Raw genomic sequence first — 22,557 nt, forward strand, 5'->3', positions numbered from 1 at the left:
GTAATGTAACAACCAATACATGAAGATAAGGTGCAGTGAAAGAAATCCAAAATGTATTCCTCTATGCTACAGTGATGAAACTTTGTTTCGACCCACTCTGGGTAAAGTTCTGACAATTGACTCCTGCCCTTAGCTTCATGGACAGCTGGTTCTCTACCCTCTCTGAGCTCTGCAGCATTGCCTCACTATTTGCAGTTGTCAAGCCTCGCTGCTGATAATTTGCCTTTGCATACTATAATGAGGTCAGAGGGTGTGATAAGTCACGCCCATTGCGATGACCCCCTGTGTAGCTCCACCCAGGAGATGTCAGGTCGTTCCATAGTGACAAGGTGCAAAGTCACTTAAGACTAGTAATTTCTAGAGCTAAATATGCAGCGTCCAGTGATTTGTAGGGTCATCGTATGGAGACCCCTATCATACCGGCTAGCCTGGACCGTGAAGCGTTATATAGCTCCTCCCACATAGTGGTGGTGGAGAGGCAGTAACATTCTACATCAATCAAAGGCGTCCACAGGCTGCTCGACATGACCGCCTTGTGTTGGAGCTTTTGCAGTATATCTTGAGCCACAACTTTTATTTCTTTTTACTGGACAATACTTCCAGCAGCTGAGGGGTACGGCTGTGGGAGCCCCTGTGCCCCCTCATATGCCAATGTGTACCTGGACTGGGGGCAGGAAAAATATGTCTTTTCCAAAGCATTGGAGGTCTGGCCCGGGTACATTCCCCTATGGCTTAGATACATAGACGATGTCCTGTATGGGTGTGTCTATCTGGAGCTATATAGTCGGGCGGCTCTCAGAGCTTCACCAGATACAACCTGTCAGCTCACCATCAGGGCTGCCGCTTGCTCCATTATCTTCTCTATCAGTTAGTTGTTCTGATTGTTCGACACTCTTCATGAAGGACTATTTCTAGCCTTATAGAGGATCGCCTCCAGTCCTTATAAGGACTATTTTTGGCTGTATTTTGGTCTCCTACATTCACATTAGTTTTTCTTCATCTAAGGGGCAATTTCTGACCTGGTTCTTATCTGGCCCGCTGGAGCTTTTGTGGAGCTGACTAGTCATCCTTGTAGCTCCTAATTGAAGCCTTTATGCCTATTATACCGGTTGGGTTCTCCCGCAGGCTCTCTTAGGTGTAGTTTATGATCTATGCTTGGTGCCACATTATGAGAGCCACTAGCGCAGACAATATTTTTAGCCCTTCTCCAGATACAATCTTTGGGTGGAGGCTCATGTTACTTGTAGGAACGCAAAATAGACGCCGTTACGGAAGCAGAATAAATATTTCTTCCATGGTGGGATTGCTGTTATAGACCAGTAAGGTGGAAGAACTGGGAGTAATGTTGACTTGTTTCTCTAACTGGGTGAATATTCAGAGCTCATATCATCATCATAGGCTATCATTCATGGCTGAGCATGATTGCCTTCCAAGTATGGCGGCGTAGTGGTGGGTACGTAGGTGACCATAGAGACCCATCCTTGATCCGCAGGTTCTTTCGCAGTGGGGACATCGGTTTCCAAGTGGAAGACAGTCCCAACAAGGATTGGTTTGACGTTCTTTCCCTTTTGATATGTTTCTCTCCTTCGCCCTCCATTCATGCCTCTTCAAAATCCACAGCACTATTGGTAACAGCCGACCCTCAAATTGAGCGTTGGGGGCCAGGGCTTCCCAGTTTGCGATGTCTGTGCCACAGTTTTTAAGGTTAGCTTGAAGCCCATCTTTAAAGCTCTTTTGCTGTCCACCAAGTTTCCGTTTGTCCTTCTTGAGTTGAGAGTGCAGTAATTGCTTTGGGAGACGGTGATCGGGCATTCACGCAATGTGGCCCGTCCAGCTATGGTGACTGTGATCATGTACCCTATCCTTGATCTCTAAGCTTGCACTCTCCCTCCCTTGGTTAGGGATATTCTTGATATATTAGGCAGGTTTAATGGTTGATGTGCTCTATAGTAGGATTAATCCCTGACCATTGCACTCAGAAGCAGACTTGAACCACAGTTGACCCTATTCTGATGTTTGACAGCAAGATACAGTTGGCCCTTTATCGCTCTGGGGATCTGACCTCATTTTGTATCTGTCAGTCCTACATGTTATTTGTCTTATGTAGCCCATTATTTAAAGTAACTTAATAAAAATTGATTTTAGGGTTTGCCCCCATCTGTGAAAGGGCTCATTGTGATTTAATTTGGGACCCCTCTGTCTCGGGGATCTGTTAACTAAATGTAGTCACTGGGTGACCAACAGCAGTGCCAACCAACCTGAATAAAGTACATCCGGTTCTTATAGGCGAAAGCAGCATCCACAACTCCATACAGATTTACCCAGTTAGTACTGAGACGCCAGGGGTGCCAGCCATCCTTCCTGCTGTCCAACCGAAAGTAGACACCCCCTGGAATGAAGAAGGGTATAACAGGTTAGTGAAGCTCGTGACCCATAAAGGGCCAATGTCCCTCACCTACTCCCCACTCAGAGTATCCATGTGGATCACTACACAAGCCCAGTCCTCCCATCCCAAAGGTCCAAGGAGTCACCTCGGAAGGCGTAGGTGCGAGAATTGTCATCAGAGCTGAAAGCCTCGAAAGATCTGTTGCTGCAGCGATCCATGATGGACATTAGGGTTGCGTTCTGCCGGACGCCATGTGCATGTCCTGGGAGGAGGAATAAAACATTAGGTCCCGAGACTGGTGCCATATGGGTCAGTTTACAGTAAAGTGTGACAGCCACGTGCGTAACATATCTATGATGAAGGCCGGCACTGCATGGATCTGATGTCCCAGAAGGCCAAATCCTGCATCTGAGTTGAGGTTATTCATACCTCCAAACTTTTGAACAATAAAAAGAGGGACAGTTGGAGGGGCGCACGTTGCGCTCTGTGGAAAATATTTGTGACTGGACACGCCCTTTTTACACAAAGCCACTCCCTCTATATCTCATAATACTGTTCAATGAATCTCAATCCCTCTCAATAATAATAATGTCCCTCATAAGCCACATTTAATTATGTTGCATTGCCCCTCATGGTCCCTTTTATCCATAATGCCCCCTCATGACCGCATTCATCCATAATGTCCCTTATGGCCCAGTTTATCCATAATGCCCTTTATGGCCCGAATTTTTCCATAATGCCCTTTATGGCCCCATTTATCCATAATTCCCCTTATGGCCCAGTTTATCCATAATGCGCCTCATGGCCCCATTTATCCATAATGCCCCCTAATGGCCGCATTTATCCATAATGCCCCCTTATGGCCCAGTTTAACCATATTACCCCTCATGGCCCCTTTTATCCATAATGCCCCTCATGGCCTCATTTATCTACAATGCCCCTTATGGTCCCTGGTTATCCAAAATGCCCCTCATGGCCTCATTTATCTATAATGCCCCCTCATGGGCCCATTTATCCATAATGCCCTCATGGACACATTTATCCATAATGCCCCCTTATGGCCCAGTTTATCCATAATGCGCCTCATGGCCCCGTTTATCCATTATACCTCTCATGGCCCCCTTTATCCAAATTGCCCCTCATGGTCTCTTTTATCCATCATGCCCCCTTATGGCCTCATTTATCCATCATGCCCCCTTATGGCCCCATTTATCCATAGTGCCCCCTCATGGCCTCATTTATCCATAATGCCCCTTATGGTCCCTTTTATCCATAATGCCCCCTCATGACCGCATTCATCCATAATGTCCCTTATGGCCCAGTTTATCCATAATGCCCCTCATGGCTTCATTTATCCATAATGCCCCTTATGGCCCCGTTTATCCATATTACCCCTCATGGCCCCGTTTATCCATAATGCCCCCTAATGGCCCCATTTATCCATAATGCCCCTCATGGCCCCGTTTATCCATCATGCCCCCTCATGGCCCCATTTATCTATAATGCCCCTCATGGCCCCATTTATCCATAATGCCCCTCATGGCCCCGTTTATCCATAATGCCCCCTAATGGCCCCATTTATCCATAATGCCCCTCATGGCCCCGTTTATACATCATGCCCCCTCATGGCCCCATTTATCTATAATGCCCCTCATGGCCCCATTTATCCATAATGCCCCTCAAGGCCCCATTTATCTATAATGCCCCTCATGGCCCCATTTATCTATAATGCCCCTCATGGCCCCATTTATCCATAATGCCCCTCATGGCCCCATTTGTCCATAATGCCCCCTCATGTCCCTGTTTATCCATAATGCCCCTTAAGGCCCCATTTATCCATAATGCCCGCTCATGTCCCTGTTTATCCATAATGCCCCTCATGGCCCCATTTATCCATAATGCCCCTCATGTCCCCGTTTATCCATCATGCCCCCTCATGACTTCATTTATCCATAATGCCCCTCATGGCCCCATTTATCCATAATGCCCCTCAAGGCCCCATTTATCCATAATGCCCTTCATGGCCCCATTTATCCATAATGCCCCCTCATGTCCCTGTTTATCTATAATGCCCCTCATGGCCCCATTTATCCATAATGCCCCCTCATGTCCCTGTTTATCTATAATGCCCCTCATGGCCCCATTTATCTATAATGCCCCTCATGTCCCTGTTTATCCATAATGCCCCTCAAGGCCCCATTTATCCATAATGCCCCTCATGGCCCCATTTATCCATAATGCCCCTCATGTCCCTGTTTATCCATAATGCCTCTCATGGCCCCATTTATCCATAATGCGCCTCATGGCCCCATTTATCTATAATGCCCCTCATGTCCCTGTTTATCCATAATGCCCCTCAAGGCCCCATTTATCCATAATGCCCCTCATGGCCCCATTTATCCATAATGCCCCTCATGTCCCTGTTTATCCATAATGCCTCTCGTGGCCGCATTTATCCATAATGCCCCTCATGGCCCCATTTATCTATAATGCCCCTCATGTCCCTATTTATCCATAATGCCCCTCATGGCCCCATTTATCCATAATACCCCTCATGGCCCCATTTATCCATAATGCCCCTCAAGGCCCCATTTATCCATAATGCCCCTCATGGCCCCATTTATCCATAATGCCCCTCAAGGCCCCATTTATCCATAATGCCCCTCAAGGCCCCATTTATCCATAATACCCCTCATGTCCCTGTTTATCCATAATGCCCCTCAAGGCCCCATTTATCCATAATGCCCCTCAAGGCCCCATTTATCCATAATGCCCCTCATGGCCCCATTTATCCATAATGCCCCTCATGTCCCTGTTTATCCATAATGCCCCTCAAGGCCCCATTTATCCATAATGCCCCTCAAGGCCCCATTTATCCATAATGCCCCTCATGGTCCCATTTATCCATAATGCCCCTCAAGGCCCCATTTATCCATAATGCCCCTCATGGCCCCATTTATCCATAATGCCCCTCATGGCCCCATTTATCCATAATGCCCCTCATGTCCCTGTTTATCCATAATGCCCCTCAAGGCCCCATTTATTCATAATGCCCCTCATGGCCCCATTTATCCATAATGCCCCTCAAGGCCCCATTTATCCATAATGCCCCTCATGGTCCCATTTATCCATAATGCCCCTCAAGGCCCCATTTATCCATAATGCCCCTCATGGCCCCATTTATCCATAATGCCCCTCATGGCCCCATTTATCCATAATGCCCCTCATGTCCCTGTTTATCCATAATGCCCCTCAAGGCCCCATTTATTCATAATGCCCCTCATGGTCCCATTTATCCATAATGCCCCTCAAGGCCCCATTTATCCATAATGCCCCTCATGACCTCATTTATCCATAATGCCCCTCATGGCCCCATTTATCCATAATGCCCCTCATGGTCCCATTTAATGTAAAAAATGCCCTTTAGTAGCTAAGAAATTCTAAAACTGCCATACTTTCCTACATTGCTCCTGCTGCTCCTGGCCTCTACAGTCTGCACTGCTTGTCTCCACCCTGGTGATTGGCTGTAGTGATCACATGACAACGTGTTTGTCATGTGATCTGTCCACCCAGAAGCACACTGAGTAACCAGCGTCGTGGACTGCAGAGGCCAGGAGTGGAGGAAGGGATGTAATGAGGTTAGCTGTTTTTTATTTTTATTGCAGCGGCGGATTCCTAATGGAAACCGTTTGGATGGACGTGGAGCCCCCTGGAACCTCACGCCCAGGGCAGCTGCACCTATTATAATCCACCTTCAGGTGGGTGTGTGGGGAGGGAGGGGGGAGTGGGACATGCCTCCGGCTGACTGGGACTGTGGAACAGCATCCCAAATATGGGACTGACCTACGGAATCCGGGACCTTCGGGAGACATGGTCTTTACTTCAGTATCTCATTGGCCATGCAGTGCAGGGTGCTGCAGTACCTCCCTAACCTGCAGAGGTCGCTGTGATCTGCTGTTTGTAACGACCGCGGGTCGGGAGGAGTGCGGCTTCTCTTTGTGCAGAGGGCTGAGTTGGAGTATGGAGGCCATCCTGCACACCTCTGGGAAGCAGGGAGTACCTCCATCCCTGAACCCAGATACTCACCTCTCCCAGGACACCTGATGAAGTAATCCCTGGAGTCCAGCGGCCACGGGGACAGAACCTGCCCAGTCACTGGATTAAATTGTGTAAAGTTGATGCCGTTGAAGCAGTAATATCTCTCCTTCCACCTGGCGGCTGCGGTGCAGGTCCCGAGGCCGGCCCACCGACGCTGCTGCACCGCAGGCTTCTCATCATGGCGGTAGATATACACAGTGTCACCTGGAAGAGAGAGGACAGATACGGCTCAGCGGTGCACCACGCAGTCACGGCCCCTTCTTACAGAGTATTGTCTCGGGCGCCCAGGGAGACATCCGGAGCCCAGAACACCCAGCAGATTCTCACCTTTAAAGAAAATGGCGCTGTCGGTTCTGCATTCGCCCCGGTGACACTCCACCGCAGCGTCCGGCTTGTCTGGAATCCCAGGAAACGCTTCGCTAATAAGACGTGGAAAACCAGTCACCAGCTTTCCTTCATAGTAGCTCCAGACTTGTGCGCCCTGCAAAACATCAAGATGGCGGCCGGTAACGGCATGAATTCGTACAAGATATATGTCTGTGTACACTGAAGGCCTCGTTATTAGAGACCTCGTCTACTAGAGTGTTGGCTCTCAAAACCACCACATCCATGGATGTCAGAGGACCCGGGTGCATCAAGAAAACCAGACCCCACCATTACTGCACCAGCTGACAGGAAGAGGTCAGCGATTCATGCTGCTTGCACCAAATTCTGACCTCCCATCCGCATGGTCTGAATCCATCTGCCCAGGAGATGTTTCTCGGCTTCTCAGTGATACAAGTTTTGCGCTCTTTTGCCCGCTGGAGTCTTTCTGTTTCTCTTAGACACAATGGCGCTGGAACTGGTGGTCTGCTGTTATACCATCCGTGCGGAGGAACGGCGAGTTGTGCGTTCGGACACGTTACTTGGAGCCCCAGCGTTGTATTCAGCTGACTGTGCAGCCTGTTGGTCAGAACGATTCCTCACATCCTCCTCCGACCCCTTTCAGTGATGGGTTGTTCCCGTCCACAGGACGTTACATGAGAATACCCCCGTGGTTGGCAGTGAGACCTCGGCTAGTCTAGCACCAATGACCGGCCTCGTTGGAAGTCACTCCGATTGCTCGATCTTTTCAATAAAGGGCAGGGTGCTCTAATAAAGGACTGGAGCTTTAGTAAAAGTCTGGTGGCTCTAACAAAGGGACGTGGGACTATAATAAAAGGCTGGGGGCTCACATAAAGGTCCGGGGCTTTAAAAAAGGGAGCCTAGGACTCCACTAGAGCCTCCAAACCTTTACTTGAATAAAGTCCCAGGCCTTTTATAAAGGGCTGGGGGATGTAATAAAGGGCTGGGGGATGTAATAAAGGGCTGGAAGCTGTGATAAAGCGGCCATATAGTGTATGTCTCTATATACCCCTGTATATACAGTAATACGCTGCTGTGTATATAGACACTGATGATGGTGTGCTGTATAAACAGTGACTAGTAATTATTAAGGAATTATAGCACCATTGTTTCGGGTGACGCAATGCGTCACACAGCTTTGTCACATGGACGTCACACACTCGCCTGTGCTACATGCACATCACATACAATACACACAACCCTGCTACATTGTAGTGGCCCAGAGTTAGTAGGGCCCCTTCATAATCTTATATGTCTGTCTCATACCAATTGTCTTGTTTGCAGGACTGAGAGGGTTAAAGTCTGGTATGTCTAGTCCTGTCTGGAAAATGTAACGGTTTGTGTATCAGCTGTGGTCATGTGATCATGCTGTGTATATGTGTTTGCAGGAATGCAGAGTCAGTCAGGTCGGTCTAGCCGAAGTGAGTCGGTCATGTGTGGAGTAATGGAGGAAGCCGAGCGACTTCTTTGCGCTCAGCCTGGGCCTAGTCTACCCAGGAGACCTCGGTGGTTCCACTGAGCAGAGAGAGAACGACGCGCCACTTCACCGCTGGCTGAGGAAACGAGAGTGACTGTGGAGCGGTAGAGCGATAGCGGCCGGAGCAGATCACACAAAGAGCTGGGACTGTGGAGGATCCGAATACCTCGATGCCAGGACTAGTTGTTTGGATCAATAGTTTGCAGTAAAGGGACGGGGCCGACTGTTCCCGGTTCTTGTTCAGCAGGTGGCCCTGTCTGTGGACTACTTTATTTAATCTGGGAGATCCGCCGCAGAGGACAGAACGGTGGCGTCACGAGTGACCACTGCACTTAAGGTAACCCACAGTTACTATCTCTGCGATCTCCTCCAGCAGTAATGTGATCAGGTCCCGAGCTACACCCAAGGAAGAAGATGGTAGAGCCCCGTGATAAGGCCTTTCTCTATCCCACTGTTTCCTTGGCTGTAAGCCCGCTCCTCGAACGCTACACATGTGCCTGTCACAGACAAACACAGCTCTGCTACATGCACCTGTCACATACAGCACACAAAGGTCTGCTACATACACCTGTCACAGACACATACGGCTCTGCTACATGTAGATCACAGACTCCACACACACACACAGCTCTGCTACATGCACTTGTCACATACAAAGCTGTACTACATACATTCTTTGTCAGCCTCTAATGTTTTAGTATCTGTGATGACATCACTGTCATGTAATCATCAGAGGCGGAGCTAAGAGTTGGTGACTGATCACATGACTGTGACATCATCACAGGTCCTGTCAGCAAATGGCTGCTGTCCAGCTCTGCAGGTTTTTAATAAAATGAAGCAGTAGTGATGATGTCAGTGTCCTGTGATCAGGGTCAGAGGTCAGAGACCAGGTGACTAATGACATGACTGTGACATCATCACAGGCCTTGCTAGCACATGGCTGCTGTCAGGCTTTGCATGTTTTCTGCTTTAGGACCTGCGGTGATGTCATGTGATCAGGGGCGGAGCATGTAACACACTCACTCAAGGGCAAATTGTCATTAGCACTTTAAAATAACTGCAGACACTATACACAGGTTGCCCCCGCACCTTGAACAGGTAGATCCTCTGATGTTCCAGAGGGTTCTTCTCGTTGTGGTTCCTGAATGCGGCATCTATCGGTCCGGTCAGTCCGGGCCAGGTCTCATTTATACGTTGCGTCGGTCCCTGGTATCCCATCCACACAAAACCTCCTATAATATGAAATATAATAACATTCAGATCCAGGCAGGAAACATACGACATCCACGACTCAGTCAGCCTACGGTCAGTTCACAAGACTTACCTCTGAAGTAATGCATGACTCCTTTATCGTCTAACGTGATGGCGTCAAATCCTCCATCCGTGCAGCGATCCGGCATTCCTGAGAAGACACCATGAACGCTGAGAGAAAGGTGGCGATAACTAACAGCGGCTCCATAAAAACCATACATATCAGTTATCTGAGGGTACAGTGATGTCATCAGCAGGGGGCGGGGCGGTGACTACCACTCAGTCATGTTGTACAAGCTGGTTGTATTATAAGGTGGGTGGATCTTATGTCATTACATCAGTGATGTCATCATCAGGGGGCGGGGCGGTGACTACCACTCAGTCATGTTGTACAAGCTGGTTGTATTATAAGGTGGGTGGATCTTATGTCATATCAGTGATGTCATCAGCAGGGGGCGGGCTGTGACTACCACTCAGTCATGTTGTACAAGCTGGTTGTATTATAAGGTGTCGGATCTGATGACATTACACATCGACCAATCATTGCTCAGTGCGTAGAGGTGGAGTGGGCCAGGCATGGTTCATAAATGATCTACCTGTTGACAACAGATGACTGCTGTTTGATTTGTATGCAAATCACAAAGAAATTATCATTGGTAGTTCAGATCAGTGTTTCCCAACTCCAGTCAGGATTTCCTCAGTATTCCGCAGCTGATGTAATTATTGTCAGTGCCTCACACATTGGGACTGGTGCTCTTCCTATAGGAAATCCTGAAAACATGACCTGTTGGGGCTCCATGAGGACTGGAGTGGTTACTAGCTCCTCCCTGCAATGGGCTTTAATGTTACTGGCTCCTCCTTGCAGTGGGCTTTAATGTTACTGGCTCCTCCCTGTAGTCGGCTTTAATGTTACTGGCTCCTCCCTGCAGTCAGCTCTGATGTTACTGGCTCCTCTGTGTACTCGGCTCTGATGTCACCAGCTCCTCTCTGCAGTCGGCTCTGATGTTGCTGGCCCCTCCCTGTAGTCATCTCTGATGTCACTGGCTCCTCTCTGCAGTCGGCTCTGATGTCACCAGCTCCTCTCTGCAGTCGGCTCTGATGTTGCTGGCCCCTCCCTGTAGTCGGTTTTGATGTCACCAGCTCCTCTCTGCAGTCGGCTCTGATGTTGCTGGCCCCTCCCTGTAGTCGGCTCTGTTACTGGCTCCTCCCTGTAGTCGCTCTAATGTTACTGGCTCCTCCCTGCAGTCGGCACTGAGGTTACTGGCTCCTCCCTGTAGTCGGCTCTAATGTTACTGGCTCCTCCCTGCAGTCGGGAATGAGGTTACTGGCTCCTCCCTGCAGTCGGGAATGAGGTTACTGGCTCCTCCCTGCAGTCGGCTCTGATGTTACTGTCTCCTCCCTGCAGTCGGCTCTGTTACTGGCTCCTCCCTGTAGTCGGCTCTGATGTTACTGGCTCCTCTCTGCAGTCAGCTCTGATGTTACTGGCTCCTCTCTGCAGTCGGCTCTGATGTTACTGGCTCCTCCCTGCAGTCGGCTCTGATGTTACTGGCTCCTCCCTGCAGTCGGCTCTGATGTTACTGGCTCCTCTGTGTACTCGGCTCTGATGTCACCAGCTCCTCTCTGCAGTCGGCTCTGATGTTGCTGGCCCCTCCCTGTAGTCATCTCTGATGTCACTGGCTCCTCCCTGTAGTCGGCTCTGTTACTGGCTCCTCCCTGTAGTCGGCTCTAATGTTACTGGCTCCTCCCTGCAGTCGGCTCTGATGTTACTGGCTCCTCCCTGCAGTCGGCTCTGATGTTACTGGCTCCTCCCTGCAGTCGGCTCTGATGTTACTGGCTCCTCTCTGCAGTCGGCTCTGATGTTGCTGGCCCCTCCCTGTAGTCATCTCTGATGTCACTGGCTCCTCCCTGTAGTCGGCTCTGTTACTGGCTCCTCCCTGTAGTCGGCTCTAATGTTCCTGGCTTCTCCCTGCAGTCGGCTCTGATGTTCCTGGCTTCTCCCTGCAGTCGGCTCTGATATTACTGGCTCCTCCCTGTAGTCGGCTGTGATGTTACTGGCTCCTCCCTGTAGTCGGCTCTGATGTTACTGGCTCCTCTCTGTAGTTGGGTCTGATGTCACTAGCTCCTCTCTGTAGTTGGGTCTGATGTCATGGGCACCTCCCTGTAGTCATCTCTGATGTCACTGGCTCCTCCCTGTAGTCGGTTCTGTTACTGGCTCCTCCCTGTAGTCATCTCTGTTACTGGCTCCTCCCTATAGTCGGCTCTGATGTTGCTGGCTCCTCCCTTTAGTCGGCTCTGATGTTACTGGCTCATCTCTGTAGTTGGGTCTGATGTCACTGGCTCCTCTCTGTAGTTGGGTCTGATGTCACTGGCTCCCCTCTGTAGTCAGCTCTGATGTTACTGGCTCATCTCTGTAGTTGGGTCTGATGTCACTGGCTCCCCTCTGTAGTTGGGTCTGATGTCACTGGCTCCCCTCTGTAGTTGTGTCTGATGTCACTGGCCCCTCACTTTAGTCGACTTTGATGTTACTGACTCCTCTGTGTACTCGGCTCTGATGTTACTGGCCCCTCCCTGTAGTCGCCTCTGATGTCACTGGCTCCTCTCTGTAGTTAGGTCTGATGTCACTGGCTTCTCCCTGTAGTCATCTCTGATGTCACTGGCTTCTCCCTGTAGTCGGCTCTGTTACTGGCTCCTCCCTGTAGTCAGCTCTGATGTTACTGGCTCCTCCCTGTAGTCGGCTCTGATGTTACTGGCTCCCCTCTGTAGTTGGGTCTGATGTCACTGGCCCCTCCCTGTAGTCGCCGCTGACATCACTGGCTCCTCCCTATAGTCGGCTTTGATGTTACTGGCTCCTCTGTGTACTCGGCTCTGATGTTACTGGCTCCTCCCTGTAGTCGGCTCTGATGTCAATGGCTCCTCTCTGTAGTTGGGTCTGATGTCGCTGGCTCCCCTCTGTAGTTGGGTCTGATGTCACTGGCCCCTCCCTGTAGTCGCCGCTGACATCACTGGCTCCTCCCTATAGTCGGCTTTGATGTTACTGGCTCCTGCCTGTACTTAGCTCTGATGTTACTGGCTCCTGCCTGTAGTCGGCTCTTACGTCACTGCTTCCTCCCTCTAGTCGGCTGTAATGTTACTGGCTCCTCCCACTAGTTGGCTCTGATGTTACTGGCTCCTCCCTGTTGTTGGCTCTGATGTCATTGGCTCCTGCCTGTAGTCGGGTCTCTGACACCACAGCTTCCTCCTGCTGACGGATGAAATAGTGATGTCATGTGGAATGTCCGCAATGCGCATCCGTGTCACAGAGCTGTCTCCTTACCTCGTCTGATATCCGGCTCAGGGTTCCCACACACTTGCATTATTTTTAACACTTCGTTTTTTTTAACGCAAATGTCAACCAGACTTTCTAATGTTAAAAATGCATCGCACAAAAATCGCATCCACAAACTTGTGATACATTGTTACATTAGTAGCCCCGAGTAGTATAATCCTACTTAGTGGTAATGGTGGCCGCCGAAAATTAATAGTGACCCCCAGTGGCAATAGTTGCTCCCAGTAGTATAACAGTCCCTAGTGGTAATGGTGGCCCCCAAATAATAATAGTTGCCCCCAGTAGTATAATGGTCCCTGGTGGTAATAGAGGCCTCCAATGGTAATGGTGGCCCCCGGTAATATAATGGTCCCTAGTGTTAGTAGTGGTATTAGTGAACCCAGTATTATAATGGCCCCCCATGGTTATAGTGGCTCTTAGTAGTATTATGGCCCCAGTGGTAAAAGTGATTCGCAGTAGTATAATGGCCGCCAGTGGTAATAGTGGCTCCTAGTAGTATAATGTCCCCCATTGGTAATAGTGGCCCACAGTACTAATAGTGGCTCATAGTAATATAGTAAAAGGGTCCTTATTATTAATAGTGATCCCCTCTAATAGTAATGACCCCCAGTAATATAATGGTCCCTATTGGTGATAGTGGCCCCTAGTTGTAATAGTGGGTCTCAGTAGTATAATGGTCTCTAGTGATATTAGTGTCCCCCAGCAGCAATAGTAGCCCTCCATAGTATAATGGTCCTCAGTGGTAATAGTTTACCCCAGTCATAATAGTGGCCCCCAGTAGTATAATGGTCTCCAGTGGTAATAGTGGTCACTGTAGTACAATGGCTTCTAGTGATAATATTGGCCCCCAGAAGTATAATGGCCTCTAGTGGTAATACTGGCCCCCAGTATTATAATGGTCCCCAGTGGTAATAGTGGTCACTGTAATACAATGGCCTCTAGTGGTAATACTGGCCCCAGTAGTATAATGGTACATATTGGTAATAGTGGCCCCAAGTTGTCATAGTGGGTCTCAGTAGTATAATGGTCCCTAGTGATATTAGTGTCCCCCAGCAGCAATAGTAGCCCTCCATAGTATAATGGTCCTCAGTTGTAATAGTTTACCCCATATTATTATTGGCCCCCAGTGGTAATAGTGCCCCTCAGTATTTTAATGGTCCCTAGTGGTAATAGAGGCCCCCAGTGGTATTATGGTCCCTAGTGGTAATAGTGGTCACTGCAGAACAATGGCCTCTAGTGGTAATAGTGACCTTCAATAGTATAATGGTCCACAGTAGTAATAGTGGTCACTGTGGTAAAATGGCCTCTAGTGGTAATAGTGGCCCCCAGTAGTATAGTGGTCCCAATGGTAATAGTGGTCACTGTAGTACAATGGCCTCTAGTGGTAATAGTGACCCTCAATAGTATAATGGTCCCCAGTGGTAATAGTGGTCACTGTAGTACAATGGCTTCTAGTGGTAATGGTGGCCCTCAATAGTATAATGGTCCCCAGTAAAAATAGTGGTCACTGTAGTATAATGTTCCCCAGTGGTAATAGTGGTCACTGTAGTCCAATGGCCTCTAGGGGTAATAGTGGCCCCCCGTAGTATAATGGCCTCTAGTGGTAATAGTGGCTCCCAGTAGCATAATGGTCCCCAGTGGTAATAGTGGTCACTGTAGTACAATGGCCTCTAGTGTTCATAGTGGCCCCCAGTAGTATAGTGGTCCCAATGGTAATAGTGGTCACTGTAGTACAATGGCTTCTAGTGGTAATGGTGGCCCTCAATAGTATAATGGTCCCCAGTAAAAATAGTGGTCACTGTAGTATAATGTTCCCCAGTGGTAATAGTGGTCACTGTAGTCCAATGGCCTCTAGGGGTAATAGTGGCCCCCAGTAGTATAATGGCCTCTAGTGATAATAGTGGCCCACAGTAATATAATGGTCCCCAGTAGTAATAGTGGTCACTGTAGTACAATGGCCTCTAGTGGTAATGCTGGCACCCAGTAGTATAATGGTCCCCAGTGATAATAGTGGTCACTGTAGTACAATGGCCTCTAGTGGTAATGCTGGCCCCCAGTAGTATAATGGTCCCCAGTGGTAATAGTGGTCACTGCAGAACAATGGCCTCTAGTGGTAATACTGGCCCCCAGTAGCATAATGGTCCCCAGTGGTAATAGTGGTCACTGTAGTACAATGGCTTCTAGTGGTAATGGTGGCCCTCAATAGTATAATGTTTCCCAGTGGTAATAGTGGTCACTGTAGTCCAATAACCTCTAGTGGTAATAGTGGCCCCCAGTAGTATAATGGCCTCTAGTGATAATAGTGGCCAACAGTAGTATAATGGTCCTCAGTAGTAATATTGGTCACTGTAGTACAATGGCCTCTAGTGAGTGGTTATAGTTGCCCCCAGTATTATAATGGCTTCCAGTGGTAATAGTGGTCATTGTACTATAAAGGTCCCCAGTGGTATAATGGTCATCAGTGGTAATTGTGGTCATTGTACTATAATGGTCCCCAGTGGTAATAGTGGCCCCCAGTAGTATAATGATCATCAGTGGTAATAGTGGCCCCCAGTAGTATAATGGTTCCCAGTGGTAAAAGTGGCCCCCAGTAGTATATTGGTCCCCAGTGGTAATAGTGGTCACTGTAGTACAATGGCCTCTAGTGGTAATATTGGCCCCCAGCAGTACAATGACCTCTAGTGGTAATACTGGCCCCAGTAGTATAATGTTACCTATTGGTAATAGTGGCCCCAAGTTGTAATAGCGGGTCTCAGTAGTATAATGGTCCCTAGTGATATTAGTGTCCCCCAGCAGGTAATGATGGTCCCCCGTGGTAATAGTGGCCCACAGTAGTATAATGGTCCCCAGTGGTTAAAGGGTCCCCCAGTAGTATAATGATCCCCAGTGGTAATAGTGGCCCCCTGTGGTAATAGTGGCCCCCTGTGGTAACAGTGGCCCCCAGTGGTATAATGGTCCCCTGCGGTAACAGTGGCCCCCAGTGGTATAATGGTCCCCTGTGGTAACAGTGGCCCCCAGTGGTATAATGGTCCCCTGTGGTAACAGTGGCCCCCAGTGGTATAATGGTCCCCTGTGGTTACAGTGGCCCCAGTGGTATAATGGTCCCCTGTGGTTACAGTGGCCCCCAGTGGTATAATGGTCCCCTGTGGTAACAGTGGCCCCCAGTGGTATAATGGTCCCCTGTGGTAACAGTGGCCCCCAGTGGTATAATGGTCCCCTGTGGTAACAGTGGCCCCCAGTGGTATAATGGTCCCCTGTGGTAATAGTGGCCCCCAGTGGTATAATGGCCCCCAGTGGTATAATGGTCCCCTGTGGTAATAGTGGCCCCCAGTGGTATAATGGTCCCCTGTCGTAATAGTGGCCCCCAGTGGTATAACGGTCCCCTGTGGTAATAGTGGCCCCCAGTGGTATAACGGTCCCCTGTGGTAATAGTGGCCCCCAGTGGTATAACGGTCCCCTGTGGTAATAGTGGCCCCCAGTGGTATAACGGTCCCCTGTGGTAATAGTGGCCCCCAGTGGTATAACGGTCCCCTGTGGTAATAGTGGCCCCCAGTTGTATAATGGACAAATTGAGAATAACTGAGGCCTGATTGTTGTAGAAGAGGTTGTTGCAGGCGGGGGTCTTCCACGGCACACGCTGATCATCACAAGGGCCCCTCCGCTCATCCGTCTGTAGTGCGTCCTGCAGCTCTGCAGCTCGTAAAGAATGCGGCTCGCTCTAATGTACATTTACAAGAGGAACATTTTTTGACTCCCTGCCGCCGGCCGGCCTCCTAGGCAGAGGACACCACATCACTGCTGCTTGTATCCCCCTTCTGTGGCCCCGTCTTAATGCCGTCCCCTTCAGTGGCCCCTGTTTAGCATTAGTGTCCCCTTGTGAATCTCTGCTCCAGAACTCTGGTTACAGGCAGTGGAAGCTGCTCATCAGCTGCCGTCTGCATAACCCGACGGCTCCCCAGTGTTGTGGTCCTCCAAGCGCAGGAGACAGGGGAGCCGTCGGGTCATGCAGAGAGCAGAGCAGCATTAGCCAGCACTACAGTGCGAGTCATGAGCTGCTTTCTCTACTTGCAGCCAGAGTTTTGGAGCGGAGTCCAGGTAGAGCGGCATCATGGCTGCCTTCACCAGCGCTCTGCAGCCCATGGAGTAGTGCGGGGAGGCTGCTCACCTGTCCACAGAGTCTAGCAGCTCCCCACTTCTTTCTACAGCGCTCCCTGGTGGGCCTAATCATCAGTTAGAGCAGAAAAGCGCTGTGTGTGGTCATTATGGAAGCAGTCAGAGGGGTCTGGTGCTGCCGGACCCTCCTGACATTGAGCATATTTGTACAGCACATGAGTGCGTTTTTTCAACCAGTGTGTGATTGCATGAACAAATCTGTGGCACGTCCTACTTGGTGCACATAAGGCTTCCGCCTGTGTGAATGAGCGCTTAGTCCTAAAGATAGGGTGAATGGAAGCAGCACCCAGGAAAAGCGGAAGCAGAATCCTTAGAAAACTAGATGGGTGTCTTACGGCGCGGTGCGAGCGAGAGACAGCGCCAAAGTGAGGGGGATGGAGTGCAAAACCGACTCCGTGCCACGCCGAAACTGTGGACCTTTGATGGCCACGAATGTTCCTGACAGTGTAGAGATCCAGCACCCGGCATCTGAGGTCAGTCCGACACCCCGATCCTCGACACCTCGCGGGCTCAGCCAAGATCAAGCCAGCGTCGTCTCAGTTCAGGACTCACGGGTGGCCCCAGAACTTTAAAGGGTGTGACAACACAGGGGTTACATATCACGCCAAACGGTCGCTTCCTTCTTTCCTTTCGCTTTATTCACATAACCTTAACCAACACAAACGGCTGGGTCTCCAGATAAAGAATAAATGATTGAAAACGACAAAAGGCTCTTATAGCTTTAACCCTTTACAGTCCGTGGGCAAAGCAGGTAAATCCTCAGCTGAGGAGACCATATAAGTCCATAGGTTCTGCACAGACCTGTGGGTATCCAGAGCGCAGCTGGTCGTCAGTCTTTAGTGCCTTCAGTCTCTAGTCCAAGGCAGGCGTATCCCCAGGGGTCCTGCTGGAAGCTTGCAGCGCCTCGTCCACAGCGCCTCTCTGCTCACACTGGAAGTCACCGAGTAACTGCAGCCTGTATCTCCCAGGCACACACACCTCTCCTAGGTGCTGAGGTGAGGGGCGTCTCCCTGTCCACCTCTGGCCTTCTCAGCCTGACACTGGGCCTGGCAGCGCCAGCTCCACTGAGCTGTCACACTGGGCCTGGCAGCGCCAGCTCCACTGAGCTGTCACACTGGGCCTGGCAGCCCTGCACTCTCTCTCTGGCTCTCTCAGCCAGACACTGACTCTCTTGCAGCAGGGTACAACCCTTTTTTATAGCACTGACCACACCTGTGGGTGTTTTCCCTCTTGTTTCAGGCATCAGACTGATTGTGTGTTGCCCCCTACAGGCCATCTTCTGTAGCACATCCCTACATATCTCTCCCCCTTGATGAAGGCCGTAGGCCGCATCACATTTTTCTTCTTCTGGCCCTCCAGGGTCTAAACTCCAGCCTCGGGGGTCTCTCTCTGTTTTTACCTGTCTGACGGGTTCCTCTTGTGGCTCCTGCTCCTGCCTGGCCTTGCTACGGATTACAGTCTCCACTTCATTTTTCAGGTTTATAATTATCCTCTTTTCCTCACTTTGTAACAATTCCATCTCTTTTCTTAGTACGGTGTTGTCATCGGTTAGCACCAATCGCATTCTTTGAAGTTCCTTTCCCTCTGACTGACTTTTGCTTGGCAGCATGCAGTTCACTGATGAGTTGGTCCTCGGAGCCCGCATCCCTGTGATCGGCTTCTACTATTTGGACAAACTGTTTCCTCACCTTCTGGGTTTGCCTTTTTACGTCATTATTCTTCTGCCGCCACTTGTGAGACCTTCTGACCTTCAGTAGTCTCCCTTTGTAAACATAATTTGGCATTCTTCACTACTTGTAACTCTTTCAGATTCTTTAACAAGATCCCCTTTTTTCTTTTCTGTCTGAACTGGGTTTTAGTCCTCTCTGGTCTCTGAGCCCTTCTTTCAGCCGCTTGACTATTTGATTTCCAGCCTTTCATCTTCATGCACGTCTCTGAGAACTGCTGAAGCTCTGCTCTTTCTTCTGACACCCCTATCAGGGTGCGTGTCAGGGTTAGTACCTCTGTTTCTTTCTCATTAGCCCTTTCTTCTGCATGCTCAAGTTCAGGTTAAGGCAGTAGCAAAGGGAACAAGGGACCCTTAGAGCGGATGCCGGGCATGACACGGGGGGGGGGGGGGGGGGGCAGGTCACCTAGTAAGGGGGGAGGTTAGAAAGGGTTAACAAAGATTTAGGGGAGTGTAGAGAATTTTCTGGAATAAGGGTGGAATGGCAGGGATTGGTAGGAAAAGTAGGAGGCAGGGGGATATATAAGGTAAGGGGAGGGGGAGGCAGTGCCATCTTAGAGCTAGAAAGCGAGAGTAGAAGAAGTGTGACACTTACCATGTCTGTGATAGAGCTCAGGGCAGCGGCCAGTATCCACGGTCAGGACTGGCTGCAAGAGCAGGTGGCCGGGATGTTAGGTACGAGCAGCGGCGGTGTGGTGGTTCCGGCAGTACAGGAGAGGAGGTCGCGGCGGGCCAGACCTCCGTCGCGACTGCGGGAGGATGAGGTCACCCCTCCAACTCGCCGGAGGCTGCGGTGCCCCTCCGGGGACCCTCGGGGCTGCGGTTCTCTCCCTAAGCATCAGGGCAGGGAGCAGGAGGAATCCTGTCAGGCGGCCGGCGTCAACGGTGAGCAGGGGCCCCCGCTCCGGTCGGGGGGTGGGGCCTGCAGCATCTGACATCTCCAGTCAGCAGGACAGAACGGAGGTCTCCCCTGGTGATGTACCGGCTGTGGGAGCCTCTGGGAAGCAGCGGGAGAGCAGTGGAACGGCCTCTGGGGCCGGTGTCAGCAATGTGAGGAGTGGGAGGAGGAGCCTCCCTACAGTGGCCCCGTGTGGTGATGTACCGGCCAGGGGCCGGACCAGGCAGACCAAGAATGGGCAACAACCTCTGCCTTCGGACAGTCAGCGACAGAGTGTGGAGGACGCTAGCGGGAGCAGCGCACACAGAGTACGGTCAGCGGTGGTTGTTCCGGGTCAGGAGCAAAGAGCAGGGACCAGTCGGAGTGTGGCGGTCGAGCTGGCGGTACAGCGGCTGGAGGAAGGAGAAGTCGAAGATTCGGGGAGCGACGACGAGGCGATGACGTCCGTGGATCCGGCTGGTGGGGACACAGCGGCCATGCAGCCTGGTGAGCATAGAGTCATGTCTTATATGTCAAATGCTTTACGTGATTGTATTGCTGTGGATGAAAGGAGGGGTGCGAGTGTTGCTGTAGTGGGTGGTGAATTTGGGGGTGAATTGCGGGAGTTGTTAGGGACGGTGCGGGAGTTGTTGCAGCGTTGTGATAGGGACAGCGGTGCGGGTTTATTAAACCCGACTCCGGTGGCGGCTTGGGTTCCGGTAAGGAGTGGAGGTGCTTTGGGTGTAGGGGACGGCCCGGGTACGTCAGTAGGTCACCGGGTTGGGGGGTAACGGTGGCAGTGCGGACGGGGAAGCAGTTAGGTTAGACGACAGGGCGAAAGGGGAAGTTTATGTCTGCTTTGAGGGTCCGCTGGTGGCCCATTTGAAGAAAGAGGTGCGTGAAAAGATCTGGAAAAACGAGTACATCGAGATCTTTTCATTGCTACCTCTGGAAAAATGTAATCTAGAGAAAGGAAAGCGAACGGAGTCAAAAAAAGAGGAGGAGGAGAAAAAACGCTGGAGGCTGATTCCACAAACGTTTGCAAACTGGTTGCAGGCGTTTGCTATTTTGGCCGGGGTCATTGGAGAGAAGGCGCCCGAAAATTGTTCGGCGCTCTCCTGCTATATGGACTCTATCGGAGAGGCATACAGGACGTACGGGGGTCAGGCGTGGTTGCGCTATGACGAACAATTTTGTCAGCGCAAAGCAGTACGCCCCAATATCCGGTGGGATATTGGCTTGTGGCTCAGGGTGATGGCCCCAACGCGGTAGGGCAGTCCTTTCCTGGGAGCGCCGGTCCGTCCGGCGCAAGCAGTGGAGGAAGCCTTGCCGCGAGTGGCGGGATGTCAGGAGTGCGAAAGGCGGGTTTCTGCTGGCAATATAATGAGGGCCAGTGTAAATTTGGAGCAAGTTGTCATTTTAAACACAATTGCTCCGTGTGTAGCGGGTCATCCCATGGGGCCTCTAAATGTAAAAGGTAAGACTGCAGGGACAGATGGGGAAAAGGGAGGACGCCGGTGAAGGTTCACGAGATGGCCCCCTTTCTAAATAGGTATCCGGATGGAGAAAAGGGCCGGTTGTTGTTTTAGGGTTTTTCTGAAGGTTTTAAAATCCCAGCGCCTTCGCATCGGGTGCCCTGCGTGTCAAAAAATGTGCGTTCAGCGTCACAATTTCCGTCGGTTGTTAGAGATAAGTTAGAGAAGGAGGTGCTGTTGGGACGCATGGTGAGGCCGTTTTAGTCCCCTCCGATTCCCAATTTAGTCATCTCTCCATTGGGGGTGGTTCCTAAGAAGGAACCAGGGAAATTTCGATTGATTCATCATCTGTCTTTTCCAAAAGGTGAGTCAGTGAATGACGGGATAGCTCCTGAACTGTTCGGTAGTTTACACGTCTTTTGACGCAGCCACAAGATGGGTGCAGAAATGCGGTAGAGGGGCGTTGCTGGCAAAGACAGATGTTGAATCAGCGTTCCGGTTGCTCCCGGTTCATCCCGATAGCGTTCGTTTATTGGGGTGTGTTTGGGAGGGGACGTTTTTTGTTGACCAATGCCTGCCAATGGGGTGCTCGATCTCTCACGCCCTCTTTGAGGCATTCAGTTCATTCCTGGAGGGGGGTGGTTAAGGACGTGTCCGGTTTGCAATCTATTTTGCATTACTTGGATGATTTTTTGTGTGTTGGCCCGGCAGGTTCGGGTGTGTGCAGTGCCCTGTTGTCTACGGTGCAGTGGGTGGCTAAAAAATGTGGTGTTCCATTGGCGCCTGAAAAGACTGAGGGTCCGGTTACTTGTCTGAATTTTCTTGGTATCACAATTGATACTGAGAGGATGGAATGTCGCCTGCCGGAGGATACGTTGAATTCACTGCGGTTAGATTTGGAGACGGTGTCTCGGTCTAAGAAGGTTGCCTTTAAAACTTTACAGCCTTTGCTCGGGAAGTTAAACTTCGCCAGTCGGATCATGCCGATGGGGCGAGTGTTTTGCAGAAAAATGGCGGGAGTGAAGGCAGGTCATCACTTCGTGCGGATCTCGGCAGAGATCCGTGCAGACTTGGCGGTTTGGTCTTCCTTTTTGGTCAAGTACAATGGGAGGTCGTTGTTCATAGACCAAGCCGTGGATAATTTTGATTGTGAGCTATTTATGGATGCGGCAGGGGCTTTCGGGTTTGGGGCATTTTTTCGGGGGCAATGGTGTGCTGGTCAATGGCCAAGGGAATGGCGGCGATACGGGGCAGTAAAAAAACTTAGTGTTACTGGAGCTGTTTCCAATTGTGGTAGCGGTGTCGGTTTGGGGGGAATGGTTCAGGAACAAGAAGGTCCGTTTCCACTGTGACAACATGGGAGTGGTACAAGTGATTAACAGCGT

General features: G+C 50.5%; 1 protein-coding gene across 1 annotated transcript in view; it reads right to left on the minus strand.

The window, feature by feature from the left end:
- LOC136591953 (hemopexin-like) overlaps positions 1-22,557 on the minus strand; it is a 46,306-nt gene that overhangs the window by 16,059 nt on the left and 7,690 nt on the right. Inside the window, exons 3-8 of the mRNA XM_066588561.1 lie at positions 9,670-9,747; positions 9,435-9,577; positions 6,812-6,965; positions 6,473-6,688; positions 2,532-2,648; positions 2,259-2,389 (exon numbers count right to left, since the gene is read on the minus strand). Coding sequence (XP_066444658.1) covers positions 2,259-2,389; positions 2,532-2,648; positions 6,473-6,688; positions 6,812-6,965; positions 9,435-9,577; positions 9,670-9,747 — 839 coding nt within the window. The remainder of the gene's footprint in view (positions 1-2,258; positions 2,390-2,531; positions 2,649-6,472; positions 6,689-6,811; positions 6,966-9,434; positions 9,578-9,669; positions 9,748-22,557) is intronic.

The sequence above is a fragment of the Eleutherodactylus coqui genome, chromosome 1, assembly GCF_035609145.1.
Source record: "Eleutherodactylus coqui strain aEleCoq1 chromosome 1, aEleCoq1.hap1, whole genome shotgun sequence".
NCBI lineage: Eukaryota > Metazoa > Chordata > Amphibia > Anura > Eleutherodactylidae > Eleutherodactylus > Eleutherodactylus coqui.